General features: G+C 44.3%; 2 protein-coding genes across 3 annotated transcripts in view; both read right to left on the minus strand.

Annotated features, from left to right (window-relative positions):
- LOC117441582 (zinc finger protein 271-like) overlaps positions 1 to 26,532 on the minus strand; it is a 450,813-nt gene that overhangs the window by 12,973 nt on the left and 411,308 nt on the right. The window contains exons 1-2 of one of the 2 annotated variants that reach the window (XM_034077648.2): positions 8,784 to 9,234; positions 516 to 931 (exon numbers count right to left, since the gene is read on the minus strand). In XM_034077648.2, coding sequence (XP_033933539.1) covers positions 516 to 702 — 187 coding nt within the window. In that variant the 5' untranslated portion in view covers positions 703 to 931; positions 8,784 to 9,234. Of the gene's footprint in view, positions 1 to 515; positions 932 to 8,783; positions 9,235 to 26,532 lie in introns of those variants that run through there. The other variant, XM_034077647.1, reaches the window with a different exon arrangement.
- LOC117441590 (zinc finger protein 32-like) lies at positions 18,529 to 25,682 on the minus strand. Its single transcript, XM_034077657.2, has 2 exons — positions 25,254 to 25,682; positions 18,529 to 20,327 (listed from the first exon to the last, which is right to left on the minus strand). The coding sequence occupies exons 1-2, from the start codon at positions 25,438 to 25,440 to the stop codon at positions 19,381 to 19,383; spliced, it is 1,134 nt and encodes a 377-aa protein (XP_033933548.1). The 5' UTR covers positions 25,441 to 25,682; the 3' UTR covers positions 18,529 to 19,380.

Below are 26,532 nucleotides of genomic sequence, written 5' to 3' on the forward strand. Positions count from 1 at the left end.
GAAGAACATCCACGGGGAAAAAGAAGAGCTGATGTTATGAGATTTAAGACCAGCACAGGACATTCACTCAGACGCTACACTTTTACAGTGAAAACAAAGATCTGAACACTGAATAGTTTTGTGGTCTATCAGGACCATGATTTGTTTGTGACGCTGCACCTCAGAGAAGGTCTGGTTATTGTCAGGCCTATGAAGTGTGGCAAAAAAACAGTCAGCTGTTCAAATAAACCTATTTCCACATCTCCCCTCCATCAGCTGATGATTTCTATTCGCCTCACTTTATGAGCTTCACTTGCACCGCAGAGTTTGCAACGCCACAAATAAATGGTGCCAATCTTCAGTCAGATGTGACTGTGTACATTTTTAGTAAGAATAACGGACAAAAGATGTGGAAATACCATATGAGGAAATATGAACCAGAAGTTATCAAAGTTGAACCATCAGAAATGTTTTTAACAACATTTGGTCAAAAAGAGAGAGTGAATAAAGAGAGAGTGAAGAAAGAGGGAACAGACCTGCTCTGTGGATCTGAAGCTGAGGCTGTAAAACAGCGTCCAGTAGTTTCCGGTGTCTCTCGTTCTCCTGTTTTGAACGAGACAGTTCCTCCTCGTACTCTGCTATCGTTCTTTCAAACAGAACAAAGATGTCTTCAGCAGCCGCAGTGAGTCGCTGCTTCACCAACGAGAGCAGCAAAACACTCATGTTTACTAAATCACCACTTCCTGTTCAACACACTGTTTCTCTGAAGCTTCAGTCTCTGTTCAACACACTGTTTCTCTGAAGCTTCCTGAGCTGCTGTTCAGCTGGACGGCAGGAAGCAGAGGTTTGGGAGGATGATGTCCCTGATGCGGTTTAGATTCCTCCAGCACCACGGGGGGTCCTGTGTGGATGGCAGCTCCTTCCTCAGCAGATCCAGTTCTACAGAATTGTCCTAATAAAAGAGAAACAAGAGAAAAAGAACAACATGTATTAATCTTATTAACAAATGATGATTGCAAAAGGATGATCATGACCATCCCTAAAGGATTATTTTAAATTCCGTACTGTTTTGGTTTTAAAAATGTCTAAATAGATAGACATTTTTAAAAAGACATGTTTTGTATAGATCTATACAAAACATGTCTCTGAAGTGTTTTGCTCAAAATACCAAACAGACCACCCGAGGACAAAAAATACACGCGTTAATCGCGTTAACTTGACAGCCCTAATGTATATATATATATTAGGGCTGTCAAGTTAACGCATATATAGGATTGCCATTTCCCGTGTTATTTCCTGTGTATATATATATATATATATATATATATATATATATATATATATATATACTAGGGCTGTCAAACGATTACAATTTGTAATCAGATTAATCACAGCTTAAAAATTAATTAATTAATCAGATTAATCACCATTCGAACTATGTCCAAAATATGCCATTTATTGATGTATATTGTTGGGAATGGAAAGATAAATGAAAGCAGGCGATATATCCATTTAACATACAGTATCTATGTTTATTATAACATTTTTCTGTGTGTCAAAATGAAAGACAACCCACACACCTATCAATCATCAAACCGTGGGGTCTTAATTCATTACGTGTTGATTTCTATCAACGGGGAGTACTTCAGGAAAGTCGACAGAGGGGGGGGGGGGCTAGTGGAGTACTTCAGGAAAGTCGACAGAGGGGGGGGCTAGTGGAGTACTTCGTGACCACAGAGTGTGAACGTTGTGATCAGCTGTTTTAGCGCAGTTCTCCAGTGAAGGGGGGGAGTCTCCCTCCGCAGCCGGTTGCCGTAGTGTTGGCACAGTTCCGTTGTTCAGACCGACGTTAACAGCAGCCTGTCTGTGCACACGGAGACCGACTCTGTCGTCCGGTGATCTAACCGCCTTCTGGAAAAGCTTCACAAGTACGTCGGTACGCAAATGCGCTTTGTGACACAAGTGACGGTACGCATTTCAGACTACGCACATAACCTGCGTACCAGTTATGTGCACCCCTGTACTACAGCAAGAGTATTCTCCGTCGGGACTTCCTGCAACAACACCACGCCATTATCAAAGATGTTCTATTGAGAAGACGATCACTACGTGACAAAAGTTTTCAAAACCGTGGCTACTGAAATCAATCTTACTAAATGAAGCTGAGCGCAAGTTCAGACAGGAAGACCTAACACTCCGTATTGCTCGTCATGGCAATACTCGCTCCCTCCACTGGATGACAGGGAGCGCCACTCCTTAGCCAACATATCACTTCCCTCCATTCACAAGCCTAATTATGGCACCTGTTAAACCCTCTATATATGCTCTCCCCTGTTCTATCAGCTGTCTTCCAGGCGTCAACGCGCAAGCAGCAGCAGAGCTTCGTCCCAGCTCCAGGCATTATTCATCAGCTCCGCAGTCTGGCGGATTAAGCTACAGACGGCGTTCCCCAGTTCGGCTAGCGGGTCCAGCCGGCCGCCCCGCAAACCCGGACGCGGGAGGAAAAAACAAGGAAATCGGGCTCCACGGAAGTTCCTCCGGGCTTAATGGAAATGGGCTACTTCACCCAAACAATTGACGCACGCCTTCAGTCTCTCGAGAGGGCATCACTGGCTCAAATGCGGCGCTTCCGGCTTCACGCGGAACGGTCCTCATCGCAGGCGAAGCTTTACCCATTCTGGCTTCAACCACAACCCCTCCTGCAGGCAGGCAGGGCTCAAGCTACATCCCATTGAAGCTACTTCCTCCTGCGCCTCACCTCTAAAACAGGCGTCAGGGTAGCGCTGGCAAAAGGCAGTTGCAACAAATTCACGAGATGTTTCGTTATATTGTTATGACATTCGGGGCATGCAGAGCGAGATCGCTACCCCTTTAAGAGAGGGGCGTGACGCGTGCATGTGTGCGTGGGTATGGTAGAGCGAGCGAGCGGGATACATGTTTTCTAGAAGTAAACAAGGCAGCAGAAAAAGGATAGGTCTGTGATCTTGCGAATCTATCTCGCGAAACAGAAGAGCTAAATAAATGCAACGACCTCCCAAGAAGAGCTCGCCTCTCTCCAGTCTTTCCGATAAAATGGGTTATTGAACCCGAAGCGTGTTGCTTCTGCTGGGAGACGACAGAGAGTCAATCCCCCCCCCGTTTCCACGACTACGGTCTGGGAGCCGACAGGAAATTCAACACTATACATTTCTACTTTAGTTAAGCTGAGTTCCAGGCAGTGTTGAGTGTAACGTGTTACAGTATGGCGTTGCAGTAACGTATTACTTGCGTACGAAGAACGTAATGCATTACTAATGCAGTTCGGGTAATTACTACCCATTACAATGCTCAGTAACTAACGCAGTTTCAAGCTTCAACACAATATTACCTGAATGAATGGTGTTTCGTAGCTTCTTCTCTTTAATGACAAGTCGCTGCACATTATCCTGGTTATGACACGACCAGATACTAAATTAATTAGGAATTCACTCCTAATATTAATTTAATGATTATTGACTAAATGATCGTATTTTTCTCTTTTTTCTTCCCCAAAAATAAATAAATAATAATGTTCCGTTTCTCGGTGCACCAACGGCTGAATCTGCTACAACAACATCTCCTCGGCAGTAGGGGTGCAACAACTAATCGTCTTAATCGATCAAAATTGATTACCAAATTAGTTGCCAACTTATTCAGTCGTCGATTCATTGGTGATGTCATCACGTGTGTTTTACGCGCCGTTAAGCTCCAACGTATTGGTCTTTTATCGGTACCGGAGACATCTATAATAGGCCATGTCGTGTATATTGCTAAAAAACGAAAATCGCAACGATTCCCCGTTCTGCCCTTATAAATCCATGATCAAATTCTGCATTTTAGACCTTTTTCATTAATCCTCTCTCACCACTATTTCTTATTTCAGGGGATATTCCCTTAACTCAACGCCAGTTCAATCATTACTTAAAGCAAGTTCTCATTAGATCCGGCTTATCACCCCAATTATTCTCAGGGCATTCGTTCAGGATAGGCGCAGCTACCTCCGCTGCTAATCAAGGCGTCTCGTCCTCATCCCTGCAACAACTCGGACGATGGTCCTCCTCTGCCTTCACATCCTACATCCGCCCGGACATCATGCCGTGCTGGCTATCCAAAGGTCCCTCAACACTAAAAGATGGTAAATATACCTATAACTGGTGTGGTAACACGTCAGCATGTATACGTGTCTACGGTTCCGGATCTGTCAGGCTATGACTCCGGATCTGCGTATGCTAATCCCGCAAGTGCAGGTCGCGAACGTGGGTCCGAGCCAAGTTGCCGACACAGGTCCGCGGTTAGGTTTAACCCTGCGGGCGCAGGTTGCGGACACAGGTCCGCGCTTAGGTTCAACCCTGCGGGCGCAGGTTGCGGCCAGTGGGTCTGCGTCATGTTAAACCTGCGTGCAGGTTTCGGGCAGTGGTCCCGCGCATGACTAACCCCGCAGCCCGGAAGCGATTCCGGCGCTCATCATGTCCCCATGTTAATCTCTCTTTTCATCCATAGATCTCCGCAGCCAGCCACAAGGTAAGGATTGCTCACAGCTCCGTACTTCATACTTCACTTCTTTTGGGGGTTCATCAGAGCGGTTCTTTCCCTCCTGAATGATCATCCTGCAAACCCGGGGCCTAATCGCCAAAACATCATTACAGTTACTTATCGTAATACGTCATCACTATTCCCGCATATCATGTGTCCCGGTAATAAACATGTACTCATACATCACGTCTCTTCTGATTGAAATGTAGCTCAGCGTAAGTTCAATCAGGAAGACAACATCATCGGGCGTCACATGTTATCTCAATAAGTGATCAGGGGCATTACGCCCCGGCTAGCCAATCATCGCACCTGCTAACCCCTTTAATCTGCTCTCCCCTTCCTCCCACCATCCTCACTCAGATGATGGAAGACAATCTTAATCACTCAATCAGTTTATCAGCATCTATGACTCATCCTGGCGCACTTAACTGCTATTAAGCTATACTATATCGTGGGTCATGTCTCAGCATTTAACTAAGTGTACGTCTTTTCCGCGTGCATTCTGCACTTCATTCATATTCTCAGGTTTGCTCACTTGGCTCGCGTCAATCCAGGCTATGATATTCATGCATTACTGTACTCCAGCTAACAGCTCGTGCTTACTTATTTACATCTCCCTCTTCGCCCGGACATCGGCTCGTGCTGCAATCTAAGAGCTCTTCAGTTTACCGATGGTAAATAATGCATAACTGGTTGTGGCGTCTTAATAGCATATCAGGGCTTTCGTTCAGATAGGCTCAGCACCTCTGCTGCAATCAGGCATTTCTCCCTCTTCCCTGCAACTCGGGCGGTGGTCCTCCTCCGCCTTCACATCCCACATTCGCCGGACATCAGCGCGTGCTGGCTATCCAAGGTCTCTCAAACACTAAAAGAATGGTAATTATGCCTATACTGGTGGTGGTGGTTTCATAGCACGTCAGCATACGTGTCACTGTGTTCATGTTTAACCCTGCACGTCAGGTCGTGACCTCCCGTACGGCCAGGAAGGACGCCTGGGAGGCATCAGTACGTCTAAATTCCCACATGTATTAACCTCTCATTTTCATCCATAGATTTCCACTGCATCCCACAAGGTAAGATGTCTTCACGTTCAGTACTTCATACTTCACTTCTTTTGGGGGTTAATCGGAAACGGTTCTTTCCCTTCCCGAATGATGTCCTACAAAACCTGGGCCTAGTCGCCAAAACACATTTCATTCACTTGTTATAAACTGTCATCATTATGTTTCATTTATATAATGTGACCGATAATAAACATGTATTTCATACATCATGTCTCTCCTGATTGAAATGAAGCTGAGCGCAAGTTCAGACAGGAAGACCTAACACTCCGTATTGCTCGTCATGGCAATACTCGCTCCCTCCACTGGATGACAGGGAGCGCCACTCCTTAGCCAACATATCACTTCCCTCCATTCACAAGCCTAATTATCGCACCTGTTAAACCCTCTATATATGCTCTCCCCTTTCCTATCAGCTGTCTTCCAGGTGTCAACGCCCAACCCTCCTCCACCCCTTCGCCTCCTGCTTCCAACTCAGGGCCAAGCTCAACCTTCTCCCTTCCAACCGGACCTAACCACTTATCACCACCACCAGGTCTAGACCCAGGGGGGTTCATCGGAAACGGTTCTTTCCCTTCCCGAATGATGTCCTACAAAACCTGGGCCTAGTCGCCAAAACACATTTCATTCACTTGTTATAAACTGTCATCATTATGTTTCATTTATATAATGTGACCGATAATAAACATGTATTTCATACATCACGTCTCTCCTGATTGAACTGCTGTCTGTGCAATTTACTCTGCGCGAGTTGGCAGACTTTATTTTGCTTACTTTAACATACTTTTTCATGGTAGGGCTAAGCCATTTCTTACCTACCCCAGCCATACCCTGGCGCTGGCACGTATGGGGCGGGCCATTCTGCACATGCGTTAAATGCGTTAAATATTTGAACGCAATTAATTCAAAAAATTAATTACCACCGTTAACGCGATAATTTTGACAGCACTAATATATACACAGGAAATAACAAGGGAAATGGCAATCCTATATATATATATATATTAGGGCTGTCAAGTTAACGCGTTAATAACGCGTTAACGCAAAAAAAAATTAACGCCACTAATTATTTTAACACGATTAACCAGAGATGGAGTACTCGAGTCCTGGACTCGGACTTGAGTGCTGATTTTCGGGACTTGACTCGGACTCGCGCACTGATTGACGCGACTCGGACTTGGACTCGTGAATTCTCGCACAGGATGACTTGGACTCGGACTCGTGAATTCCCCCCCCCCACGATGACTCGGACTCGACTCGTACATTGACGCTCCGACTTGGACTCGGACTCGAGCACATTTTCTCTGGAGTCTGATGTCCTCTATCCTGTATGGCGAGTTCCCGTACTGGGCCCCGCTGTTCCAGTCTAGAGATGTCTACAGACACACCCCGCATCATGCTGTATGCTTTCACACATTCTGCTTCCACATCGGGAAAGAGCAAAAATGCTCGTTATGTGGAAACAATATAGAAGAGAAGGCTCCGTAACTCATTACTCTAAGGATCGAGTTCAGACATATAGGCTGTCTTGAACACTATCATCAGAGTAACGTGATCTAATCAATAAATAAAGATTCAGCCGATAACACGAAAGCACATGGCTACTTAACATGCAGAATGACGTCATTTTGCATGCTAAGTAGCCATGTGCTTTCTGGGGCTAAATCTTTATCGGTAAACTGATTTAACCCGTAAAAGTTCCTTCAAAATAAGAGTCCCAATCTTATTACTATCAAAATAAAAGTGCAAAACGAAAACTTTACCATAGGAAAATATTGGCATACAAATATAATCACTTCTCTAAAAGGTAACTCATTTTAAATATAGTTTATTTATATATAATAATAATATGAATATTAGAAATAAGCTTTATATTTGTATAGCACCTATTACAATAATTGTAGCCAAACTCGCTTCACAACAGTTCAATAGACAGGATAACAGCAATGTAGAGGAGCAGCTACATTTCAAAACATATATCCACGAAGATTAATACATGAAGACTTGTGACTCGGACTTGACTTGGACTCTTCTTAAGTGACTCGGAATTGGACTCGAACACTGGTAATGATGACTCGGACTCGACTTGGACACTCCTTGGGTGACTCGGACTTGGACTCGGACTCGAAGAGTGGTGACTCGAGGGTGACTTGGACTCGTGAATTGGTGACTTGACTACAACACTGCGATTAATGCATGTGTATTTTTTTACCTTGGCCTTCAGAGCGCATCGAGTTTAAAATACCATACAAGCTGATGCTGACAGCCCCGCTCCTGCTGCCCGCTTGCAGCAGACCACACTTCCACGCTCACCGGCAACCACCGACTGGCCATCGGGAGGACCGGGAGGGTGTGTGTATGTGTGGCCCGAGCGAGCGAGAGACCTTACGCGCATTGTTGTTGTTAGCATCTGGTGCTAGCTAGCTGCGCTAACGGATATAAGGAGCTGTTTAAATGAAAACAGAGGAGCGACATTTCACCACAACTGCGCCGAGCACTTGATATATATATATATATATATATATATATATATATATATATATATATATATATATATATATGACACTAGAGAGAACGGCAGGATTGTTATTTCCCGTGCTCAGTGAATGCAATTATTATGTAAAAGATTATTACCAAGGCACACCAACAATATGATCATTATAGTTATACAAAAAATATGAGAATAAATGAAAAACAGTTATGAAACACTATATGACAGTAAAACAAGAATACAGTTTAAAAGGGGAGTGATTTGTAAAATATCCATAAAGAAAAAGAAAATCTGTTTACAGGTCTGTTTCATAAGGGTGTTGAGAGGTGTATCCATAGATCTCTTCATGTTGCTCTCAAGGTGCACCAGATTGATGCTTTTAACTTCAATCATAACAATTTTTTTTCCAGGTCCAGGAAACGCCCCTGCTCGTTAGCCATGCTACTGATGCTGGACAGTTTTTCAGTGGCTGCCCTAAACGGAAACATACAAATGAATGTAAATAAATAGCTAAATAATGGAGCAATGCTCTCTGTCTAATATGTTCGCTAGCTGTTAGTGTTGTTGCATAGCAACCACCTCGCCACTATATATATATATATATATATAAACCCAATACTCACATTCATCCGTTATTAAAGTAAGTTAAACCCAATACTCACATTCATCCGTTATTAAAGTAAGTTAAACCCGATACTCACATTTATCAGTTACTCCTGACGTGAGCTTTCTCTCTGAGACCGGACCGACATTTTGTTTGTTTCCTCATCACCGGCGCGCATTGCATCCTGGGATACGGTGGGCTGCGAGGAAGAGGACTCTTCAAAAGAAGAAAGCCGCTCTCCAACCCGCCCCTCCCCCCTCTCTTCTGTCTGTCCCAGAATCAGAAGTCCTTTATTGGTCCCACAGAGGGACATTACCATGGTTACAGCAACAGTGGAGATAGATGCTGCTCCCAGACCGTAGTGGAGGAATACAGGGGAGGACTCTCTGCAGTCTTCCCGGACTGAAGCACCAGGCTTCGGCTTCAATAACCCACTCTGAAATGAGGCAGACAGGCAGGCGGTTCCTTGGGAGGCCGCTGTGTTTCCTCAGGACTTTGTTATACAGCTAACTGGAGACAGACTGATCACTGCTGCTACTCCCGCTCTCTTCCGGACACACACTACGCTCGCTCACTCTCGCTCTACACATGCACGCGCAACACCTCCCTCTCTCTCTTAAAGGGATAGGGGACCCCACTCTGCTTCACCCTGCTGTTATAAGAGAGAGAGATAGAGAGAGATAGATGGATAGATGGATGGATGGATGGATGGATGGATGGATGGATGGATGGATGGATACATACATACATACATACATACATACATACATACATACATACATACATACATACTTTATTGATAGGTAGGTAGGTAGGTAGGTAGGTAGGTAGGTAGGTAGGTAGGTAGGTAGGTATAGGTGGGTAGGTAGGTAGGTAGGTAGGTATAGGTGGGTAGGTAGGTGGCTGAACATATGAATACATTCTGGAAAACTTTAAGAAAGAGATCGGAGCTTCCGAGACCCACGTGTTTTAGAAATGGACATTTTCAAGAACTTGAAATAGACAGTTTGTGTATCTCTGAGTATTTAAAAATAAAAAAGCATCGGTGAGGAACAAAGTGAGGGTCGGTGTGTGACTGTTAAACTACAGTGTGTGTGTGTGTGTGTGTGTGTGTGTGTGTGTGTGTGTGTGTGTGTGTGTGTGTGTGTGTGTGTGTGTGTGTGTGTGTGTGTGTGTGTGTGTGTGTGTGTGTGTGTGTGTGTGTGTGTGTGTGTGTGTGTGATGAGCTTGTTTCACATGAACTAACTACAGGTAGCCTATGTTACTTAAGCAATAGCTCACGACAGGCCGTGGTAGGCCTATATGCTCATTATATCACAGCTAAGGGGGGCGTGGTTCGGCTCGACGCGAAGTGAGCTATTGCTTTTATCAAACGGTTACCAAGTGTGGCAATATGAAAGAAAAATACACACTCTAATTTAAATAGTTTTTATTAGTAAATAATGATGTTCAAAAATAAAATAGGCCCCCCGTTGCCTTCTGCACGAAACATAGTGCGAGGTGGTTGCTATGCAACAACACTAACAGCTAGCGAACATATTAGACAGAGAGCGTTGATCCATTATTTGGCTATTTATTTACATTCATGTGTTTGTTGCCGTTTATTGTGCACCCACTGAAAACCTGTCCACCATCAGTAGCATGGCTTACGTGGTTACTTGTTGAGGTTGAGGTTGTTCTAGCTGTTGCTTGGCGTGGCGAGAATATTGTTCCACTTTCTCCGGTCCCCGAGACTCGGCTTCCAGTAGCTCTGGAGAGAGCTTTCGCACCTGTGGCCACTAACGGTCATCATGTCTCTGCTTTGTTTCAAGACCCACATCAGAAAGCTTTTGAATGGTGGTCCTTCTCCAGTTGGTCACCTGCTCTTCACGTAGCTCTGCATGTCGTCGTGTACGTGCTCTCTGGAGATAGGCACTCCTCAATCCACTCCTCCATAGTAAGACCCCCCCGGAAGTCGAAGTTAATCTTAAATGTTTCCATCTTATGCTTTGTAAGTTTGTTTCGTAACGGAAGAAATATAAAATATTTATAAAACGGACAAGTCAAATCAAGCAATCTGATTGGTCGATAGCGTTTTTGCGGACCTCTTTGATTACAGATTTGAAAACATCGTTGCTTGCTTTAAAAGCAGCACAGTTCATGATGTCAAACCTTGGAAAGTATACAGATATCCTGCCTAATGCCAAAGGAACTGCACACTGGATATGTGTCGCCGTTTGATGTCAGTGGGTCCTGAGACGCTTCTCAATACTCAAATTTCCCCTCCTCGACTCCTCGACTCCTCGGTCCTCCGGTAGTGACCCGGAAATGAATTTCAGCGCGCCATTTTGAAGGACATCGAGCATCAAGGAGGCTCTCTGGAGGAGCTATAACCGAGGATACACTGATGGTTCCTCCACGGTCCTCCACGGCTCCTCCGCGGATGCATTTCCGGGAACGGTGGAGGCGTGACGCACCCAGACTTATCTCAGCCAATGACAGCTCTGCATGCATCCCCTGGATAATATTTTAGAAACTGCTTTCATCGCATCCCGATGTTTACAGTGAGAACAGCTGTGAGGTCCGTGCAGAAAGCAGAGCAGTGTGTATAATATATATCACTCAGTATAACAGGCCTACTCTCTTTATTTGCTTTAGTTTAGTAGATATCTACAAACAAAGAGTCGATATTTTTCTAAGACCATTTAGTGCTTCACATAATAAAATACACCACGGCTGTAGCCTGGTTATGCTTTAGGAGCTGTAGGTGTGTGTGCAGTGGCGGCGCTAGGGGTTGGCTACTTGGGCTCAAGCCCCGGATGTTTTCTGAAAACCCCCGGATGTTTCACTTAAAAAAAAAATATGTGAAAATGTCTCGGGAGTAATGTGCAGTACCGGAGTCCACCAGAGAGGCAGCCGCTGCGGGACATTAGCCTGCGTACTGCGTAGCCTTCCCTGCCCTGAAGAAGAAGTGATCCTTCCTAGTGCCTGACGAGTTTTAAGCTAATAGCCTATAAAGTTATGGATATTAGAAAGTTATTTTCATAGTATGTAAAGCGCTTTGAGGGGTCTTAAAGACTGGATAAAGCGCTATATAAGTACAGTCCATTTACCATTTACCATTTATCGAAGCAGCCGGCGCCACAAGCTGCAGCAGCAGCAGCAGTATCAGCAGCTGACAACAATGTCATCACCAGCAGTGAAGAAATAGATGATGTTTCAGGTGTGTGAATCTAATGGTGATATCTGCACTCTGGCTGAAGTGAAAAAGAGTGATGTACTGTAACGTTAATCTTATAGCTAGTAAACATGGAGTAACCAAGGCAAGGCAAGTTTATTTATATAGCACCTTTCAACACAAGGCAATTCAAGGTGCTTTACAAAAAGAAAGACATTCAGACAAAGGCATTTAAAAACAGTAAAAGATAATAAAGGAAACATTAAAAGAAAAAATACATGAATACAAAGTTACAGTGCAGTTTAAGATACGAATAGTTCACACAGAAGTTCCACTTTACTGATGAACACAACAGCTCAGTTTAAATTAAAAGCAGCGACAAAAAGATAAACCACACTAAGTCAATACCCTTATATGTTAGTATGTATACAGAACATGACTAAAAATTATCCTAAGATGTAACGTTAACCCTTCATACCTCAGTCTACTTTTAAGACACTAAAATAACGTATTCCAATTTTTATTTTGTTTTCGCACGTGGAATTATACCGGCTCTCGTTTCAGTACACATAACAACGGAACCATAGCAACGGAACTGACAGGCAACAGAACTGACAGGCAACCCTCTGAATCCGATTGGCTGTGACTGCATCCACTCAGAGTGCCCGATTCAGAAACGTGACTCTTACACTCTTTACGTCACAAACAAAGATGGTGGATGAGAATAGATCTATAAAACGATAAGCAATGCGCAGTGGATCGGAAGAGGACGGTGTGTCGGCGTTGTTCGATAGCGGTGCGGTATGCTAATGGGAACACACGCCAAACATGCTAAATCACATCAGAAAGCATCACCCAGATTTGCCACCCACCGGAGCGGCAAAAGACAACAGCAGTTCAACAGCTGATCCCCGCTGTTTTGAATAAACCAATAGACATGAGAGCCGAGAAACCAAAAGAAATAACGGAAGCTTTTGGCATATTTTTTCAACGACTTTGCGCTCTGGAAACACTTTCTTATTATTTATGATGTAATATTTTCAAGACATTCTTTTTAGTTTTACAGCTTGATGAAACCTTTTTGTTTGACATCAGCCATTATAGATACTATGGCCATCTGAGTGAGTGTGGTTTGTTTTTAACTGTTTAATACAGTTAATTATTCAAAATGTCAGAGTTCTTTATTTTTAAACTGAAACTTGCACTACTGTTCAAAAGTAAATAACAACAAACCTGGAATTATGCATTTGGGACTTTTTTTTGCTTTTTCTTGTTGTACCGAACCGTACCGAACCGTGACCCCCAAACCGAGGTACGAACCGAACCGTGACTTCTGTGAACCGTTACACCCCTAGTCCCCGGTGTTCCAGGGAACTCACCAAGTGTCAGAAAACACAACCCTCTCTCTTTTCCTCCATACCCACATCTCTAAAAACGGGGCTGCAACGGATCTGATACAGACTGATCTTGAATTATTTTCTACATCACAGAAGTGGTGCTCCGCTTATTGGTCAATTCTCCACCTATCAGGGGAATGTGGGGTTGGGCCACGGCCGGCCATTGCACTGGAGACGCTGTAGTACATATGCCAGGCCTGTAAGTGGCGCTGTAGTCTGCCACAAAAGCAGCGAAGAAGACTTCCCGCGCATGGTTGCCCTTCTGTTTATTCTCCGCTCTGGTTCTTTTTCTCCCTCCCCGAGGGAAGCGTTTGCTCCTGCTGCTGTAATTCAATGCAATCCCTCCCTCGCTGTAATTCTCTCCGGTAGTCCACCAGCAGATGACAAACACCCTCCTCTCCGGCTCTTCCATGGAACGAGGGGACCGTGCGGCAGAGTTTCAGTTAGATTTTTTTTCGCCGGTCAACATGTCCGTTAAAGTTTAAATCTTCCGGACAAAATTAGAAAAGTGCCGGTCAAAGGTCTTCTTTGTTATTTATTGAGCTTTAAAACAAATGAATAACGACTCTCTATAATAATATAAGAATAAAACACGGAGGACGGAGATCTCTTTTTCTCCCCTTCTTCTCCCCGCTGCAGCCCAGCAGCTGATCTCAAAGCACACGCCCCTCTCCTGCAGGGGGGCGTGGTCAGCTGCAGGGGGGCGTGGTACAGCTCACAGAATCAGCCCCCTGCAAAAACAGCGCTGGAAAGAGCAAATAGAGCGAAATGAGGCATGGCTAAAATGCAGGATCTGTTTGGTATTTTGAAAGAAAAACTATTTATATACTTTATATAGGTATGGCCCTCCAATATATTGTTCAAATATAGCATGATATGTCCCCTTTAAGGTAGGGTTAATGTTGCTCTCAAAGTGCACCAGATTGATGCTTTTAACTTCAATATTTTAAAAAAAGTCTTCCCGGGGGAGCATGCCCCCGGACCCCCCTAGAGGAGGTGACGGCCCCCCTAAAGGATGTTTGGTTCACCCCCCACTTGTAAAAAAAATAGCACTTTACTTAATTTAAGAATTGAGAAGCCTCTCTTCTCACTTCGGTTAAATGGATTCCTTGCGTCCCTCACTTGCGTTGTTTTCCTGCGACTAGTCCCTCCCACCAGGGAAGCATGGAGAGATGCAAGGGGCCCTTCTCACTGCTCTTATTTTATCATCTGTTGTAGACCCAAATAAATAACATAAAATAAGAACTCATTCTCAAAAAAGATAAACGCCATTCTTAAAATGTCGAAACGAACATTAGTTGGATTAATATTGATTAGAGTGCACAATAGAAATAAAATAATTGAGAGAAGAAACATATATATGTTATCTATCAAAACCCAGTTAGATGAACATTCATTGGATTGCACACTTTGTTTGTTTGTGTGGATATGCAGCACATTAACATTTAAATAGCACTTAATGACTGACTGAATGGAAATGACAATAAATTAAAATGTAAAACTGAGTTTCACTCAACTCAGCGGCCGCTTGGACCAGTCTTTCACCCAGCTCAACACTCTGACGGCTCCAGCTCCTGATATTCCAGTCATTCATCCCGGCCAGCCCTGTGAACCATTCATCCCCACCCCTGTGAGGTATTCAGTTGATTCAGGGACATGCAGTCAGTTTCTTCACCAGTGCTCCGGAGTTTTTGATCAGCAGCCTTTAACTTACTCCTCTGACAGAACTAGGATCCATCCATCTTCTCCCGCTTATCCGTGGTCGGGTCGCGGGGGTAGCAGTTCCAGCAGAGAGCCCATAACTCCCTTTTCCCTGGCGACATCAACCAGCTCTGACTGGGGGGTCCCAAGGCGCTCCCAGGCCAGCGAAGAGATATAATCCCTCCACCTGGTCCTAGGTCTACCCCTTGGTCTCTTCCCAGCTGGACGTGCCTGGAACACCTCCCTAGGGAGGCGCCCAGGTGGCATCCTAACTAGGTGCCCGAACCACCTCAACTGGCTCCTTTCGACGCGAAGGAGGAGCGGCTCAACTCCGAGTCCCTCCCGGATGACCGAACTTCTCACCTTATCTCTAAGGGAGACACCAGCCACCCGGCGGAGGAAACCCATCTCGGCCGCTTGTATCCGCGATCTCGTTCTTTGGGTCATGACCCATCCTTCATGACCATAGGTGAGGGTAGGAACGAACACGGCCCGGTAGACAGAGAGCTTTGCCTTCTGGCTCAGCTCCCTTTTCGTCACAACGGTGCGGTAAAGCGACTGCAGTACCGCTCCCGCTGCTCCGATTCTCCGGCCCATCTCACGCTCCATTGTTCCCTCTCTCGGGAACAAGACCCCGAGATACTTGAACTCCTTCACTTGGGGTAAGGACTCATTCCCTACTTGGAGTGGACAGTCCATCGGTTTCCTGCTGAGAACCATGGCCTCAGATTTGGAGGTGCTGATCCTCATCCCAGCCGCTTCACACTCGGTTGCGAACCGATCCAGTGAGTGCTGAAGGTCGCAGACCGATGAAGCCATCAGAACCACATCAGCTGAAAAAAGCAGTGGTGCAATCCTTAGTCCACCGAACTGCAGACCCCCCCCCCCACGACTACGCCTCCAAATCCGATCCATGTATATTACAAACAGGATTGGTGACAAAGCGCAGCCCTGGCGGAGGCCAACCCTCACCGGAAATGGGTCCGACTTACTGCCGAGGACCCGGACACAGCTCTCGCTTTGGGAGTACAGAGATTGGATGGCCCTGAGTCGAGACCCCCTCACCCCGCTCCACTTGTTAGATGCTTTTATCCAAAGCGACTTACTCAATACTGTGGCCAATCCCCACAGGAGAAATGTGGGATGAAGTGTCTCAGGGACACAACGACATGCTGACTGCAGTGGGGTTTGAACCTGTGCTCCCCTGATCCGAACACCAACGCACACTCTGCCACTCAACTACCAAATGTATCCTTAATTACATTAGAAACTTGATTTGTGGATAAGAGTCATGACTCCCCTTGCTTGTGATGTAAATAACAATGCATAAATGCTCCCCAGGTTGCATTGTTGGGTCTTGTGTGCCTCATCTTCCTCTCGACAATACATCGAATCTCTACACGGTTCAGGTCAGGCGAGTTGGCGCTCCAAATTCGTGCTATTGTCTCAACATTTCTAACTTTTTTCTGCAAATCTCATAATTACTTGTTTCTCAAAATGTAGACTTATTTTCTGAAAAATGTCAGATGATAGAAAGGCAACAGTAACTCAAATAACCACTTCTTACAACAAAGGTATGCAGGAGACCTCACAGCTGTTCTCTCTGTAAACATCGCATCGTGAAGCAGTTAATAAAATAATATCCAGGGGATGCATGCATTTAAAAGCAGAGGCTACTCAGTAGAGGCATGTCCAGCCATGCAGTGGGTGGTTTGAGAACTACCTCTCTGAAAGGTCCCCATGTGTTCACTTTGATGGACTGTCTTCTGAGTGGTTAAACATCACTAATGGTGTTCCTCAAGGCTCTGTTTCAGGTCCACTTTTATTCTCCATATATATTAACAGCGTAGGTGATAATGTGGATGAAGCTACTTTACATTATGCGGATGATACCGTGATGTTCTGTGCAGGTCCCTCATTCAGGAGGCTGGTGTTAAATTACAGGCTGTTTCTAACACTATTCAGACTCAGCTCTCTGAACTAAAGCTTCTTTTAAATGTGGATCAAACCAAGGTAATGCTCTTTCTAAAGCTAAAAAGACACCAGAGCCTGTTTTAGATATTGTAACTACGCAAGGAACAAAACTTGAAGTTGTTGCCTGTTACAAATACCTTGGTATCTGGCTTGATGATTGTCTCTCTTTTAAACTTCATGTCAATAACCTGCTTAAAAAGCTGAGGGTTAGGCTTGGTTTCTTCTCCAGGAACACGTCCTGCTTCTCGCTTGAGGTCAGGAAGAGGCTCTGTGACCTTTGACCTGTGCTGGACTCTGGGGATCTGGTCTATATGAATGCACCGGCCCGTTGCCTGGTCAGGTTAGATGCTGCGTATCACAGCGCTCTGAGATGTGTGACTAACTGTAAAGCACTCACTCATCACTGCACCCTGTACGCCAAGGCAGGTCTGCCTTCACTACCTGCACGGAGGCTCAGTCACTGGTACACGTTCATCTCTAAAGCCATGTTGGGTAAACTACCTTGTTATATCTGATCTCTGGACCAATTGAAAGTACGTATTGCCTGAGATCTCATGCTGTTGTTTTATTAAATGTTCCAAGTGCTCGGACTGTCTGAGGGAAGAGAGCTTTCAGATGAGCAGCTCCACTCACTTGGAACCGTCTGCAGAGCTGTTTGAAACTGAGCACTCTGGTTCTCCTGCATCACTCTGGAACTCGCTGGGTGCCGTGCTGTCTGATACTCATGGTACCTGTCACTGTGAATAGAGTCTGTAAACTGTACATTATGTTGTGTGTCGTCCTTATTGTTGTTCTGTTGTTTCGATGTTACATGTGTAACTAATGTCCTGCAGGTCTGAAGAAGAGATCTTTTGATCTCAAGGGGCTTCACCTGGTTAAATAAAGGCTACAAACAAACAATGCAGAGCTGTCATTGGCTGAGATAAGTCTGGCCGTGCTTCACGACTCTTTGAAACATCGCTGTTGCCGGAAATACATCCGCGGAGGATCCATCAGTCTCTCCTCGGTTATAGCTCCTCCAGAGAGCCTCCTCGATGCTCGATCCTCGGTGTGCATTTAGAGAAATGAGATGTCCTTCAACACGGCGTGCTGAAATTCATTTCCGGGTCACTAGCGGAGGAGCGAGGATTCGGGGAGTCGAGGAGGGGTAATATTAGTGAAATGAGAAAGGGCCTGTGTCTTACTGAGAGAACCGTGTGCAGTGTTTTGCAAAAAGTGCCAAGTTGAATTGCAAATTTGGTGCAGAGCAGAAAATGTGTTGAGAGTTTTGGAAATTTGAGCTGAGGTTTTGTTTTTGAGGGTGAGATGAAATCATTTTGCTTCATGTGAGATTTTAGTGTTTGCCACTGAAAAAAACTGTAATTGTGTTTTGGGAAATGGTATATATGGAATATGCCAAATAATAGGGTATGATGTTTCTAAAAGTAGTTTGGTATTCTATGTATGTAAATTCACTGAGGAAATGATCTGCTAATATCCAGCAAGAAAGCTTTCACTTGGAAATTGCAGTAAGGAAGCACCACCAACGAAAAACCAATGGGTAACAATCATGGAATCTTTTTGATCTAAAAACTTGACTCATAAATTGAGATTACAAGAAACACAACTCAACAGAAAGTGGGAACATTGGACTGTATACAAGACTCAAAACAAAGACATTTGACTGGAACAATAGCGAACGGATACATGTAACATCTAGGGAGAGATTCCCAGTTAAGAACCCTAAGACCTTTTTTCCTCTCCCAGCTGCAGCTTTTATATCATACCAACAGAAGCAGAAGCGAATACACACCAACAGACCCATGTATGTGGAGAAGAGTCATTGCTCCCGGGTGTGAGACTGAACATGTCCCGACTTGCCTCAAAAACTAAACTAAAGCTTACAGTAATATCCCATTGAGTCAGGGGCCTCCTGCTGTGAGAGTAAGGGTGTCTTCCCTCTGCTGAATAGTGACACCTTTAGTGATAAGCTATATCAGACCTTACACTCTTTCACGTCAGTTTAACAAACCGTGTACATTTAGTATATAAGTATAGAGCTATGTGACATATCATGCATTTTACATTGTGGATTCTACGAAATTATATTTGACTATTATCTTTTGTTTTAATTATATAACCCAATATGGAAACCTCCTCAGTCTCTGGTTGTAAATGTTGCCGGTTCTGGTCCTCTCTTTTTGGACCAAACATTTTTTTTATCAAAAACAGTCTAGTTATCGCATTATATACGACTTACTGGGAATTACCCAAAGAGTTTAAACCTAACAATAATCAATATCTTCAGTGTCAGGTTCAGAAGAGTCTTCAGTGTCAGGTTCAGAGGAGTCTCCAGGGTTGTCCTCAGTCTCTGGTTGTAAATGTCTCTCTGGATCTGAGTTCCTGGCTGGTTCTGGTCCTCCACAGTCCTCTCCATCAGCTTCTGTTTCCATGTGTTCAGCTGAGCTGCTGGCTGGAGGCTCTGCCTATCTGTTCTCCTCAGTTTGAGTTTGATGAAGCTGTGAGGACTGACGACCAACACACTCATGGCTTTTGACCTGATAACTCCAGGTGAAACTTTTGTCACAAACACTGCAGCTGAATGGTTTCTCTCCTGTGTGGATTCTCATGTGTCTCTTTAAAACTCTTCTCTCTGCAAAAGATTTCTTACAGACTGAGCAGCTGAATGGTTTCTCTCCTGTGTGGATTTTCATGTGCTCCTTTAAATGTCCTCTCCGTGTAAAATATTTCTTACAGACTGAACAGCTGAACGGTTTCTGTCCTGTGTGGATTCTCATGTGTGTCTTTAAATCTCTTCTCTCCGCAAAAGATTTCTCACAAATTATGCAGGTGAATGGTTTCTCTCCGGTATGAATTATGATATGTCTTTTCAGACTTAACTTGCAGCCAAATTTTTTCGCACAATGAGAGCATCTAAAGTGTTTATTTCCAGTCCTACATCTTGAATCACTGACAGGGTCTTGTTTAGTTCTCTGAGAGTTTGAACCTGGTTCTCTGGTCTCCTTCCAATCAGCACTGTCTTCAGTGTCAGGTTCAGAAGAGTCTCCAGGGTTGTCCACAGTCTCTGGTTGTAAATGTCTCTCTGGATCTGAGCTCCTGGCTGGTTCTGGTCCTCCACAGTCCTCTCCATCAGCTTCTGTTTCCAGGTGTTCAGTTTGTTTGTGATGAAGCTGAGAGGACTGAGGTTTCTCTTCATCATCTTCACTCTTCACAGGGACAGGAGTGAATGTGGACTTGGTGATATCAGCCTCCTCCAGCCCTTGAAGCTGCTCTCCCTCCTGACTGCTCCAGAGTTCCTCCTGCTCCTCTTTAATGTGTGGGGGGGGCTCTGGGTCCTCCTGGTCCAGACTGGAGCTCCACTCCTGCTGCTCAGGGGGAACCTCTTCTTTAACCACCACCAGCTGCTGGACGTCTGCAGGAAACAGGAAACACATATTCAGAGAAACTGTAATAATAATAATAATTCCTTATATTTATTATAGCGCTTTTCCAGATGCTCAAAGCGCTTTACATATACACATTACACATATTTTGTATACATGCAATGGTCACTGTGGACAATACCCACAGGAGCAAGTTCAGGTGAAGTGTCTTGCCCAAGGACACACCGGCTTTACAGACGCAGCAGCGGCGGGTTTCACCCCTTGATCTGATGATCATTGCACAGCGCACTGCGCCACACTGTCCATCTTCACGCCTCGAAGTCATCGAGGCGCTTTTACAAGTATACATTAGTATTATACATGTACTGTGGACAATACCCACAGGAGCAAATCCGGGTGAAGTGTCTTGCCCAAGGACACAACGGCCTGACGCAGTGGCGGCAGGAGCGGGTTTCGAACTGGAGTTCCCCAGCACTCCCCTTTGATCTGATGATCGGATGCACAGACCACTGCGCCACCCATCCCAAGAGACGAATAGAGTATTATGTAGAGTATCAGAATTATCCACGCCTTATTTTACATGCTTGCCTATGGTTTTTCTATGTCCCGCCCACTGTGTATTTCTGTTGGATCAATAGTCTGTCAATTACACCTTTTTCTTCCAGACTCCCTGGAGAGTTTCAGGACAACAGGTGAGTCAGTACTGTCGCTGATCTAAAACGTAGTAACACTGCCGGATAGCAAGGCATCGGCCGTTCACGTCGAATTATAAGACACAAATCTGTTTATTTTATACTCTTATACTAAAAGTCTCTTCCTGTATTGCCGTGATGAAATGGAAATGCGCAATAAATGTGTCACTTCCGGTGGAAGCAACGCCGACAGTGTGTATTATTGTTCTTTTGTCATGTGGTAAACTATGTTCACGGTATTCCTATCCTAAGATGGCAGCGTCAACAGTTTGTGACCTGTCTGCAGAGTCGTGAGCTGAGAACTGGTATTGGAGTTTCTCAGAGTAGTCGTTTAGCATCTCTCACTGCCTCGCTAAACCTGTACTTGGACTCATACATTACATGTTAGCCACTTTTATCCAAAGCGAATTGCATACTCAATACTGTGGACAATCCCCACAGGAGCAATTTGGGGTGAAGTGTCTCAGGGACACAACGACATGCTGACTGCAGTGGGGTTTGAACCTGTGACCCCCTGATCCGAAAACTAAAACTAGTACTGTGGGAATATAAAGAGTGCTGCATTGTTGCAGGACAGTTTGTCTCTGCCTGCCACAGTCTGAGGGAACCGGACTGACCTGATACACCAGCTCTCACATCTTATATATCTTATGTATACATATCATATTTTATTTTTGTATTAATGTACTATATGAATTAAATTAATCTGTATTCCTTGTAAAAAAAAACATGTTCTTGCTTAACCTTCAAATTCGTAGCAGTTTGTTTATATGTATTAGGGGTGTTAAAATTAATCGTTTCTACATCGCGATGCAGACGTTGACGATTCTGCATCGATGCAGTGATCAGGGACGCGGGAAGGGGGAGTGCTGAGGGGGCTGCAGCACCCCATCTGTTGGCGGAGAGTTGTAAATGCAATGCCAAAAAGTTCACAAAACAAATCAATACAAACGTTTCATTTTGAGTTAGTATTTTAACTAGGGCCGGGACTTTAACGCGTTAATTACGATTAATTAATTACACAAAAATGTACGCGTTAAAAAAATTAACGCATTTTAATCGCACTTATTTTTGCACAGCGGAACGTTTCTCACTGGATGAGTTTCAAGCGTACCGATTATACTGGAGCACCAACTAACGTTCATGACTTCAGCATGGGACTTCAAACAACAACAAACCACGGTGAACAATAGTCAAACATGAACGAACAAGCTGATGAGACCGCTTTGGTCGGCCCCGTGGATGGGACATTTTGTTTTAAAAAACGGACGGATGGAAGCGTCGATAAGAGCACGGCTGTGTGCAAATTATGCAAAAAAGAATGTGCATATCACCGCAGCTCATCAAGCCTAAAGTATCACCTAAATGCAAAGCATGTAGCAGCTAGCGTGGACGTTAGCCCGACTCCGAGTGCAAGGAACCACACCCTGACCCAACCCACACTCAACCAGATGACTGGTTTCAGGGCCAGGATAAGTCAGTCCACGTCTGAGAGAATAACCAGCTCCCTGGCTCACTGGATTGCACTCTGGGCTCGACATTAAGGACTGCCCGATGGCCCGGGGCCATCTAGCATTTAGCTCGGGCAATGAAGCCTCACCTGCTGGTTGCCCGATCGGGCAATCTATCATGCCAGTATCATGCAGCTCGCGGATCCAGTAATGAGGGACCCGACAGTAAAACTAAACATATCTATAACTAGTTTAGGTAGTTTGAGAGGTAATTAAAATAGCTACGTGCGATATTCTAACCTGAAGTGTGTGTTTTGTTCCGCTCACCGCTGCATGTGATCATGCAGAGCTGCGTGTCGAGTCTCGACTCGTCAGCAGCAGCTGATTTCTCTCTCCCGTCAGATTAGACTTCACTCGCGTTTATGTCCATATCGATCAGATCCAGCTAGTTCTAGCTAATGATAGACTACCTGCTTATTAAAAGACAACTACACAATAAGTGTCGCTATGCAACTGGATGAGGCCACAAAGTATAGCGCAGCATTATGCATTTGTTTACATGCCCACCGGAGCCCCGAGGCATTACCAACAGATCAACGCACAATCAACCCACACAGGACATCTCTTTCTCCACATTACGTGTTAGACATTAGAGTTGACTATTCTTGTCTGTCACATCCTCTTCTTGTCTGTCACATAAGTGGCGCAACTGAAGCGGTATTGCTCTAAAGGGAAATTATTTTGACCGAAGATATTTAGATTTGCCGGCTAACGGGAACTCTGACGTGTGCTTCGCGGATGCGCTCGGCTCCTCTCGACTGCTGCTCGGGTCTGCTCGGTCAGCTTCCGGATGAGGAGGCATTCGTTCGACCAACTTACAGTAGTTAACATTACAAACATTTTTAACAGGGGCCAGAATAGTGTAAATAATGTTTGTTTTGGCAGTTATAACTGCATGTAATGTTTTCTACTTTTTTCCATCTGGGAAGGCATTTGCCTTCATCAGATGGAAAGTGTTTTGACCAACAACTTAAGTGTTTCTTATAGCTATGCAGGAAGCGAGTAAACACAAACAAGAACAAACAAACAAGTGAAATGAAGAATAAAATTGAAATTGTACAATATAATATTGTGGTGGTTCATCTTATAATTCAGTCTAGAGAATGCACCAGACAGCATCTAAGACCTGCAAAAATTAAAAAATGTCTAGGGGGACGGAGGCCCCCAAACCCTTCGTGCCATTTCGTCCGCATGCATTTTTCAGGGCAATCTCTATTGGGCTCAGGGCCATCTGTGAATTAGCTTAGATGGCCCTGTGCTTAAAAATGCGATTTAAAAAAATGCGATTTAAAAAAATGCGATTAAAAATGCGATTAATTTCGATTAATTAATTACAAAGCCTCTAATTAATTAGATTAATTTTTTTAATCGAGTCCCGGCTCTAATTTTAACATGAAGAGCCGTTTGGGAGCCGAAACAGCCGGCGCTTTGAGAGAGCCGAGCCAAATGATCCGGCTCACTAACGTAAAAAGACAGTATCTATAAGGGACGGCTCAACTCAAAATTCAAGCAACCCCCCCGCTCTCAGGGTGGACGCCCTCTCAGCCCTGGTCTGGCGGAAACACTGACACCAAGGCTTTTCCCGTTCTAGCTCCGTGCTAGAGCTTTTCTGGTTCGGAACCGGTTCTTCAGTTCAGCTCCCGCTCTGTTCACACCGCTCAGAGCCCGACTGGTGCTGCGTCATTGCGTCATCATTTGCGTCATGACGTAACCGTTTGCGTGCCTGCTTCATAAAGCCAAACCTCGCGGAAACCCCTCACATCGACAACAACAACAATGGCCGATTGTTTTGAAGTCGAAACGAAATGGAAGAAATGGGACGACTTTACTTCCAACTTTACAGTCGTTACATGCTACATTCAAAAGTTCTTTACAATCATCATCAACGACGATTCCGTAGGAGAAAGAAGGTAAATTCTAACGCCTATTCGACGGCGTTAGAGCTAGCTGTTGTTAGCCTCTGCATGCGCCAAGCTCAAAATACCCAGCTTGGCAGCATTAATTACTTTGGTATAACATTACAACTGATTCTCAATGTTATCTCCACAGATCATGTTGAAGCTGGCGGAAAGGCGGATGTCGCGTGTTATTTGGACACAGCCCAGATCCGACGTATGCGCGACGTGCTTGCTTTCTAGACTGATAACCTTTTGGTGCTTGAAACGAACCGGATACCGGAGCTTAGAGGCTTAGGGTTAGTGAACAGGAAAAACCGGTGCTTTTCAAGCTCCAGCTCCGAACCGGCCCTGGAACCGCGTTGGTGTGAAAGGGGTATTAGTGATGCCACATTCAGGACAGTCAGTGTCCTTTTTTCAACAGAAGACCATTGCTAGTAGCTGCAGCTAGACTGCAGAAGCATTAGTTTTTGAGGATGGAACAATTTCACACACAGATATATATTTTTTTATTCTCTGTCAAAGCGTCATTGAGTTTCCTGAAAAGCGCTATACAAGGCTCATGTATTATTATTATTATTATTATATAGGGGGGCTAGACCTATACAATTGATTTACTTTAGTTTATAATTTAATAAGACATTTATGTTATTGATTTCTGAAGCACTTTTCTAAATAATAAAAAGGGAGTTCATATTTATCTTGTATTCATCGATGAAACCAAGATAAAGATAGGAGGGAGTGAGGAGTTTATCAAATTAACAAGTTTAAATGATTTGTTATTGTTTGTGATGCTAAGGATTTTTTTATTATTGAAATATATACAGAGAGAGAGAGTTAGTAAACAGGGGACAGACCTGCTCTATGGATCTGATGCTGAGGCTGTAAAACAGCGTCCAGTAGTTTCCGGTGTCTCTCGTTCTCCTGTTTTGAACGGGACAGTTCCTCCTCGTACTCTGTTATCGTTCTTTCAAACAGAACAAAGATGTCTTCAGCAGCCGCAGTGAGTCGCTGCTTCACCAACGAGAGCAGCACAACACTCATGTTTACTAAATCACCACTTCCTGTTTCTCTCACTCTGTGTTGCTAGCGTGTTACCAGCTAGCATGCTAAGCTAGCATGCTAAGCTAGCTTCTAGAGTCCGAGCTAAAGGCTTCAGAAGAAAGAGCACAAAGTCAGAGGTTCATCCAGACACACAGACGATGGATCAGCTGCTCACACACACTTCCTCAGGAACACCGAGAGAGAACCATGGATATAGAGAGAGAACCGACGAGACACGATCTGGTTCCGTTAGAAAGAGAGGGATCATCACTTCCGGTGCAGAGGACTTCAAAATAAAAGCGGCTATGATTTCCCCTTAGATAATACCTAAACCTTTAAGATACACAGACATGGAGCTGCGGAGAGAAACCGGTTTATTTCATATTATATGTATTTCCCCTCTTCCTGTAGTATCATATTTGTAAGAAGAGAAAGGTGAAGAGAGAAAACCGTATGCTTTATTGTGAAGGCCAGCACCTGAAGTTGTGTTTCAGGGTCTCCGTTAGCATATTAGCATGTTAGCTGGGGGTAATGAAGAAACCCTGGTTTCCGGTCGAATTGTCCAAAAATCAGCTCTTGGTTAGGAAAAGACAAGAGGAGCTAATTTTTGGACAGTTTGTCTAATACCTGCATGAGTTTTAAATAGTACGGTGGCTTATATTTCTTAGATTTCTAAGATGAGCCACCATGCAAAAGCTATAAGTGCCAATATCTCGGCTTCCAAGCCACTTAGAAGGTCAATCTTGGTGTCAAAGTATACATTTTCTAGGTCAAACAATGCATTAAAGCTATTGAGAATATCACTAGATGATTATTTGTACAGAGATCAAATATATATGGTAATACTGTCAATGCATTCACATCATTTTTTACTTGGTTCCTAAGCGGCTCAACTATAGGTGAACATTAATATAAGTCATATACATTGATAAATGGACAATATGCATGCATTTAATTTAACTTTATTTGCTTCCTTTTTTAACATAAAGCATTTTTACATCTAGGCTATAATTACATTATCTGTTAGATTTACAACTGCAAAGCTCCATGCATTTCCCAACACATTCTCACTCCCAACTCGGCCTATGTTGA

The sequence above is a fragment of the Pseudochaenichthys georgianus genome, unplaced genomic scaffold, assembly GCF_902827115.2.
Source record: "Pseudochaenichthys georgianus unplaced genomic scaffold, fPseGeo1.2 scaffold_180_arrow_ctg1, whole genome shotgun sequence".
NCBI classification, from domain to species: Eukaryota; Metazoa; Chordata; class Actinopteri; order Perciformes; family Channichthyidae; genus Pseudochaenichthys; species Pseudochaenichthys georgianus.